Genomic DNA, 9,039 nt, shown 5'->3' with positions numbered 1-9,039 from the left:
GGGGCTGCGACTGGTAAGACCAAGGACCCTCGCTGTCTGGCTCCTGGGTGACTTCGCAGCAACTTGTTTCTCGCAGCTGGTCGACCCCAACTCGATTTGCCCGGCGGCTGGGACTGGCTGAGTAGGGGGCGAAGGAAAGCGGTGGAGAAGCTTGCAGCCCTGGAAGGAGACACTCCTTTCTCCGTTAGCACCGTCCCCTCGTCCGGGACTCCCGAGAACAGAATCCTTTCTGTTCAGTTTCCGTCCGAGGAGTCCTGCCACGCTGGGCCCGCCCGGGATTGTAGACGGGCTTCCCAGGGGCGCTGCGCAAGGCAGACCCATTCTGGGACAGGTACTCTTCCCAGAGCTGCGCCCTGCTCACTCAATTCTGCCCGTTCTCCGCCACCCCCACCTTCCCGTGCCTTCTTCCTTCAGCCACTATTCATGACTTCTCTTTTGAGTTAAGATTAATTTTTTCAAACCACATTCTATCATAATATCAAACTCGAGAACGTCTTCGACCTTTTTAGGTAATCAATCAGAACGTTCACTTCTTTGCCAAATATGTAAACATACCCTTTTCTTGATTTACAAGTCCCAAATGAATACACTCTTGAATCAGTTATGTTCCTGATGAATATGAAAACAGTCAATCATGGAATTCTTGACTTCTCTTCTTGGATTTCAGTTGTTACTTAACTGGTACTAAGGACCTTTCAGCTGGGGCAAAGCAGGTTTAAATACAGGAAGACCCCAAGAGTTCTTCTGAATAAATTAAGACGCGGGTTTGGAAATTTTTCAAATCAGGAAGACACTTTTTACTTTTATACCTTTCAAGTTTTGAGAGAGTAGATTTCTTTTTTATTTTTAAACCTAAGGATTATGTTACTCTCCTTCCTTCCTGTTGGCATAAAGACAATTTGTTAGTGATTAGTACAGTACCTGAAAGGAAAGGTGAGCTTAATCATTGAAACAGCTTACCCTGAGAGAGTTCTTCAGTCTGGATCTCTTTCCTACTGCAGGTTGTAATGATCTTCCTTTTCAGGAAGGCTAAAGCCAGTCTAGACATGGGGCCGGGGTGAGACCCAGTTACTCTAGCTGGGTATGCTGAGCAACTTAACCTTGAGGCAGAATTAACTCCTATTAGTGCTCAGAAAACACAGGGATGGGGTATCTAAAAATAATTTAATGAACATGATTCATTTTTCAATGAATGAACCCTCTGCCTCAAATCTGAAGCAAGATGGTCTTCTCAGTCTAGAAAAGAAAAATCAGAAACTTCTGTCTTAATTTAACCTTAGATATTCAAGGCTTTCAAATCTCCCCTATTTTTTATTTCTTCATTTAGTCACTTTCCTTCCTTTAATGATTCTTAAAGTATTTGAAAAAACTGTTGCCAGCTATCCTTCTGTTCTTTAAACATTTACTTTTCTTCTTTTATTTCCTACTTTTAAATTAGTTGGCTTCTCATCTGAGCCCTTTCATTATCATGTCTTTCTTATGGAAAGTCAAACATATCAAAAGACTTTCCAAATAAAGTCAGTGTTTATTTTACCCTTAATACATCACTGTGTTGCTATTAGCTTCTTTTTCTTGAGGTGGGGCTGCCTTACCACATTTCCAAGGAAGATTGGATATGTCAGCCCCCTCAGTTTCTGAAAACGGATCACAATTGACTAAGTCAGAATAGTAGTAAGCACCTGCTCTTGTGGAGGGCAGAGGCAGCACAGACACACACACACACACACACACACACACACACGTCCTTTCTTTGCATAATTTTCCACAAATTAAAATTAAGATTAAAAATGTTGTACTCAGACGCAGACTGACTTATTTGATATACATCACAGTATGCCGCAATGCTTTCAGGAAAATCATGCCACACCTTGATGAAATCCTTTTTGAAAGAAAAAGACCTGTCTAAATAAACATTAAAGCCATTGTTATTTATAATTTGTTCTCATGTGCAGTATTCAAGAAGTCCTCTGAAGCCCTGGGTGGGTAGCTCAGTTGGTTGGAGTGTCATCCCAATACCCCAGGGTTGCAGGTTCAACCCCCCCCCCCCCTGTCAACTTAGAAGAGTCAACTGATGAATGCATAAATAAGTGGGACAACAAGTTGATGTTTCTCCTTCTCTCTCCCTTTCTCTCTCTCTCTAAAATCTCAGTCAAAAGTAAAAAATTTAATAAGCATAACCAATGGATGCAAGACACTGGGGGTGGGGGTGAGGGCATGTGCTGGAGGGTAGGGGAGGCGTCGAGGAGAGGTCAATGGGGAAAAAAGGAGACATATACTACTATTTGTAATACTTTAAACAATAAAATAAACAAATTTAAAAACAACATAAAGTGGATAAAGCGTCGGCCTGCGGACTCAAGCGTCCCAGGTTCGATTCCGTCAAGGGCATGTACCCAGTAGGGGGTGTGCAGGAGGCAGCTGATAGATGTTTCTCTCTCATTGATGATTCTAACTCTCTATCCCTCTCCCTTCCTCTCTGTAAAAAATCAATGAAATATATTTTTTAAAAAGAATTAAAAAAAATAAAAACAACATAAAATGTAGTCAAACGTGGCAAACTAATGAAGACAGTGCATGCACAAATAAAGTGTGAGAAACTACAAAAAAAGTAAAAAATTTTAAAAAAAAACCTGTAACTGATGTTAAAGTTGCAATATACAATTTCGTATGTATATATACCCTTATTAAAGGATTCTAAAAAGAATTATCATAAGGAGGTCTTTGGTATCCTAGGAATAGAAGGGAATTTAGAACATGTTGGGAAAATGTTTATACACTGGCACATTATGAAGTTTTTCAATAACAAACTGCTACTGTACACTTTAATAGCTAAAATACATAAGGGAGAAAATTAATGTTGTTTCACCACCTTTTCTCATTAGAATTGACATTCTGGATAGATTTTAGATGGTTGCAACTAGACTACTTAGATAAGAATGAACAAATGAAGCCCTGGCTGGGAAGCTCAGTTGGTTAGAGCAGGGGTCCTCAAACTTTTAAACAGGGGGCCAGTTCACTGTCCCTCAGACGGTTGGAGGGCTGAACTATAGTTTTTAAAAAAAGTATGAACAAATTCCTATGCACACTACACATATCTTATTTTGAAGTAAAAACAACACAAAACGGGAACAAATACAATATTTGTATTTGCATGTGGCCCGTGGGCTGTAGTTTGAGAACCCCTGGGTTAGAGTATCATCTCCATAGGCCAAGGTTCCGGTTTCCATCCCCAGCCAGAGCACACACAACAATCAACCAACAAATACATAAGTAAATGGAACAACAAATTGATGGCTCTCTTTCGCTCCCATTCCCCAGAAGGGAAGTAAGGGAGGGTGAGGGTAAGGGGAAGAGATCAACCGAAGGACTTGTATACATGTATATAAGCCAAACCAATGGACATGGACAACAGGGGAATGGGAGCATGAGTGTGTGTGGGGGGGCGGGGTAGGGGTTAATGGGGGGGTTTTCTTTTCTAGATTCCACATCTAAGTGAGATCGTCCAAATCTTGTCCTTCTCTGCCTGATTTATTTGCCTTAGCATATGTCCCTCAAGATTTATCTATGTTGGGGGTTAATGGGGGGGATGAGGACACATCTGTAATACCTTAATAATAATTTTTAAAAAATCTAAAAAAAAAAAAAAGAAATTAACTTTCTTGCCCTGGCCAGTTGTGGCTAATTGGTTGGGCGTCATCTCATGCACCAAAGAGTTTCTGGTTCAATTCCTGGCCAAGACCACAGGCCCAGGTTGCAGCCTAGCTTCCTGGTAGGGGGCAGGCAGGGAGCAGCCAATGGATGTTTGTGTCTCCTCCCCTCCCCTCTCTTTAAAAAATCAATAAAGATTTTTTAATGCTATGCTTCATTGTAAATGCTAACTATTTATTATTAGCCTCAGAATTTAAAATTTGAAATAAATTTTCTATGTGGCTACTATTTTTTCTAATTATTTTAAAATTATTCCTGTCCATAAACCTTACTTATTACATTGAGTATATAATTATTACTGAGAACACTCCCTATTTTTAGATATTTATAATCATAAGAGGAAGTGATCTTTTTTAAAAAAATATATTTTATTGATTTTTTACAGAGGAAGGGAGAGGAATAGAGAGTTAGAAACATTGATGAGAAACATCGATGCACACCACCTACTGGGGGTGTGCCCACAACCAAGGTACATGCTCTTGACCAGAATCGAACCTGGGACCCTTCAGTCCACAGGCTAACGCTATCCACTGATCCCAACTGGTTAGGGCAAGAGGAAATGATCTTAAATATCACCTAGACTCAGTGGTCGGCAAACTGCGGCTCACGAGCGACATGCGGCTCTTTGGCCCCTTGAGCGTGGCTCTTCCACAAAATACCGACTTCTGCGCAAGGGCCATGAAGTTTCAGTCGCACTGTACGTGCGTGCCCACACGTGGTATTTGTGGAAGAGCCACACTCCAGAGGCCAAAGAGCCTCATGTGGCTCGTGAGCCGCAGTTTGCCGACCATTGACCTAGTTCAAAGTTAAGCAGGAAAGAAAGCTCTGAAAAGGCTTTGTATTTTGTTTGAAATAGTAAAGAATGATTCAAAATATTTTTAAAAGTTCAAATTTATTTGCATAAAGCCTTTATGTTTGCAATTGAGAAAGAAAAGCAAAAAGCACAGATAACCACTTCTTATTAGTAAATTTATAGTAGTGGGAGTGCTGGCTAGTTTTCCTAAATTCTCACCACCTGTTGATTCAGTCTTTCATGTTAATGGAAGTGAACTTTTATGGAAGATACACACATATACAGATAGTAAAAGGGAAGTTAAAAAGCAATAAGCTAAGAGGTTTTGGTCTGAGCATTAACAATAAATAGTTTGATATAAGATAGTTTTAATATTCTCTGATTTGTATCCCAAGTTAACTTTTGTTCTGGCCATATTCTTAAAAAACTTAGATATTACTACCTAACAGTGCCTAGGCAAGTTAAAAGATACTTTAATAATTCTGCCCAGCTGGCTCAGTGGTTGAGCATCGATCTGTGAACCAGAGGTCACAGTTTGACTCCAGGTCGGGGCACATGCCTGGGTTGCAGGCTCAATCCCCAGTGTGGGGCATGCAGGAGGCAGCAGATCAATGATTCTCTCTCATCATTGATGTTTCTGTCTCTCTCTCCCTCTCTGAATATTTTTTAAAAAAAACATTTTAATTCTAAAATATGGAGAGCACCTCCTGGTACAATGGCTGAGAGTGTTGGTTGGGGTTAGGGTTAGGGTTTGTCTTTGGAGAAACTGACCTACATCTGTTGAGCACCTAATATAAACACATGCCCAGGAAAGGAGATACTAGGTAATTTTCCAAGGCTGCACACATACTGACAGTGTCAGACTACGTGCCCATTCTTTTTCTATTATACTATACCATGTCTATCAAGTGTGTTTAGTAAAAAAGTAAGTGTAGGATTTAAAGTGTGCTCTTATACTCAAGTATAGTTAGGCTTCATAAAAATTCCTCTTGTGAAACCCTTGAAGGGGGACTGTAGGTAGAAGATGAAGGAGCTAATGATTTGATCTGGTCCTCCTGTTCAATTCTATGTACTCTGAATCACTTGTGTTGCAAATAGCTCTTTTAAAAAGGCATAGCAAATATAAGTAGCATGGTTTTACGCAGGAGAGGGAAATGAAGTGTAGTATTTAGGTTTCAGAGAGGCTTGTTAGAAATTCAAACTAGATTCAAAGTGAAAATAAATATAGGGGATAGCCAGATGTTAATAAAACAAGTCACTAAATAGGGTAGAAAAAATGTCTATCTTCCTAACACAGGGAGTCGCCTAGGACTTCTCTTCTTGCTTTTGGACACTTGTAGTGATGAAAAATTCATTCACAGTGAATGCTGCCCATTTGATTTTTGGATTTTTAAAAAATTTATGTAGTACTTTCTTGTAAATTAAAATCCACCTTGCCATAATATCCATGTAAAAGTTGTTATTCTGCCCTCTGGTGTTATGTAGGGTAAAAGATAATCTGCCTTGCCAATAACTCCAGATGTGGGAAGACAACTATCACTCTCCCTCCTAAGCCTTTTCTTCTTTTATGCTAAACGTCCACTTATTCAGTGTTCTCTTTTAATATTGTTTAGAAAACTAAGGTAATATCCTTATCCTAAAATACGAAGGAAAATGGACAATTCAAAGTTGAGAAGGATACCCAGTTTTAGCATTCTCTAAAACAAGTCTGTACCGTTCAGTTCCATGCTATCCGGCATACAAACACATCTAGGATGATGGATTTTTTACTCTTTAACAGTCATTGCAAATGTAGAGTGAAGCTGGGAAAATGATTTAGGTTCATCATTAGACAGAATTTGGAGTCCAAATAGCAATGTGTAAGTCAACCAATTTAATATTCAAATCTTACATTCTTTAGAATGAAATGCAAAAATAATATCAAACTTCAGATTAAAATGGAGAAATCTGGAAATAACTTTTTTGAGCAAAGGAGTAACGTGACTTGCATTAAATAGAAAGACAGGTATATGCCTGGCTGATGTGGCTCAGTGGTTGAATGTCGACCTATGAACCGGGAGGTCACTGGTTCGACTCCTGGTCAGGGCACATTCCCTGGATTGTTGACTCCATCCTCAGTAGAAGCCATCAAGGAGGCAGCCTATCAATGATTCTCTCATTGATGTTTCTATCTCTCTCCCCCTCTCCCTTCCTCTCTGAAATCAATAAAAATCTTGTTAAAACACCAGGTCTAATTTTCATTCAGAAAAGGGACATAGCTTGTTTTATGTTAGAAGAATATTAACAATTTAGGTAGTAAATTACTTAAAACAGTCAAAATAAAAAATCAAACATGTCTCTTAAGAGGGGATATATTTAAGAGCTCAAATTTTAAGACAGACCATTTTTCATGCAACTGTTACATATGCTAATTAAAACATCTTAAAAATAAGTGTTCAGAATGTAACAGATTTAAAGGTAGCTTCCAAACATTCTGGCTGCCCCAAATCCTAGTTTTTATGTAGAAAATGAAACTATGTATGTCACTCCCACATGTAATCTTTTCTGAGCTGTATATATATTTTTATAAGTTTATATTGATTTTAGCGAGAGGAAGAAAGAGGGAGAAACATCAATCAGTTGCCTCCTGTATGTGCCCCAACCGGGGACTGAACCCATAACTTGGGCTTGTGCTCTGACCGCAAATCGAACCAGAGACTGTTTAGTGCACAGGACGATGCTCAACCCATCGGGCCACACCAGCCATGGCTGAACTTTATATTTTTGAAGAATAATCAGTACTTTAATTTTTCATTATACATGATTATCAATAAGGCTGATCCTAAGAAGAATCAAGCAAATGCTGCCATTTGTTGACATCATACCAACCTTGAAATTTGATGCATTTCTTCCAAAATGTTTAAAGATCTCCCATGTGTTACTAAAATTATCTTCAGTATATACTAGAGGTTAGCCTGGGAGAAAAACATCATTTGTTAAAAGTTTTAAAAATTAAATTATGTGCTCTAGTCAGTTCGGCTCAGTGGATAGGGCCTTGGCCTGCGGACTGAAGGGGCCCGGGTTCGATTCTGATCAAGGGCACATGTCTAGGCTGAGGGCTCGATCTCCAGTAGGGGGTGTGCAGGAGGCAGCCAATCAATGATTCTTTCTCATCATTGATGTTTCTATCTCTTTCTCCGTCTCCCTTCCTCTCTGAAATCAATAAAAAAAATATATTTTTTAAAATTAAATTATATGGTCAAAACATTACTTAGGTCCTGTTCTCACCTGGCAGCTGAGTGTTCTGGCAACAGCTGTGGCAGGAAAAACATATACTTTAGACTCCAGGTCCAACGCTGGCTCGCCACCAAACTAGCTTCAAAACCTTGAAATAATTATATAATCTCTCTGAGCTTCAGGATATTATTTTATGTAACAGGGATAACAACCTATTACACAGAATTTTAATAAAGATTTACTAATGTCAACAACAAAAATGTTACTTAGGCTAAATACAAATTCATATTATCTGAACATTTATGTCTCAGGATATGCTTATGAAAATTAGAAACCAGCTCTGATTCACAGTGGAAAATTCTGTTTTCCTCAGCTACTATTCTTAATTATTATTGTTTAAAGGAACCACTTTTGGCATAAATAGGTTCAGTTTTATTTCCCCTTCTAACAAAAAAGGTCAAAAACATATTTGTGATGTGGTAGATGTGTAGCAAGCCTTGAAAATGAAAACTAATAAAATCTCATTACGAATGAAAAGTTAGTTTTGCCCTTACAGTGGTTCTCAACCTTGGCTGCACATCAGAATCACCTGGGAATCTTTTTAAAATCCTGATTTCTGGGCCTCATTCTCCGGAAATTCTGTTTCTTTGTTACTGATGTTGTGGCCCCACCCCATAACAAAGACTGGACTATGCAAAAATTTGGGTTTTCAACAGGAAATTATGACAATGAAGACTATTACTGTGAATTTTATGAAGAAGTCACTTAAATGATTAAGGGAAAACTATGGCAAACATCTGAGAAGGATTACCTTTTTAAACTGAACAATGAATTCTTATGATAATGAAATACATCATTAAAATCTTGTCAGGTCATAGTATTTATACAACAGGATGACTAGATTTAAAAAAAACTTTCAGTTGATGTACACAGAATTGATAGTACACATAGTTGCCGTTAGCAGTTTTTATGCACACAAACTTAAGTGAAAATCTAACATCTAGCATAACTATCCCCAGGGAATAGCTAAGGTTAAAAAAAAAAAGCATAGTGGTTTGGGTTGATTTCTGGGTTCTCTATTCTATTCCATTGATCTATATGTCTGTTCTTGTGCCAGTACTAAGCTGTTTTAAGAACAGTGGCTTTGTAATACAGTTTGATATCTGGTATTGAGATCCCACCTACTTTGTTCTTCTTTCTCAGGATTGCTGCAGCTATTCGAGATCTTTTTTTATTCCAGATGAATTTTTGGAACGTTTGTTCTAGATCTTTGAAATATGCCATTGGCAATTTAATGGGGATTGCATTGAATCTATAGATCG

General features: G+C 38.5%; 1 protein-coding gene across 1 annotated transcript in view; it reads right to left on the bottom strand.

Annotated features, from left to right (window-relative positions):
• KCNMB4 (potassium calcium-activated channel subfamily M regulatory beta subunit 4) overlaps nt 1-1,048 on the bottom strand; it is a 57,693-nt gene extending 56,645 nt beyond the window's left edge. Inside the window, exon 1 of the mRNA XM_006768159.2 lies at nt 961-1,048. Coding sequence (XP_006768222.1) covers nt 961-1,048 — 88 coding nt within the window. The remainder of the gene's footprint in view (nt 1-960) is intronic.
• Nucleotides 1,049-9,039: the final 7,991 nt, after the last annotated feature.

Source organism: Myotis davidii, unplaced genomic scaffold, assembly GCF_000327345.1.
Source record: "Myotis davidii unplaced genomic scaffold, ASM32734v1 scaffold582, whole genome shotgun sequence".
Taxonomy (NCBI): domain Eukaryota; kingdom Metazoa; phylum Chordata; class Mammalia; order Chiroptera; family Vespertilionidae; genus Myotis; species Myotis davidii.
Note: the sequence above shows the minus strand (reverse complement) of the source record. Positions and strands in the feature narration are given on the sequence as shown.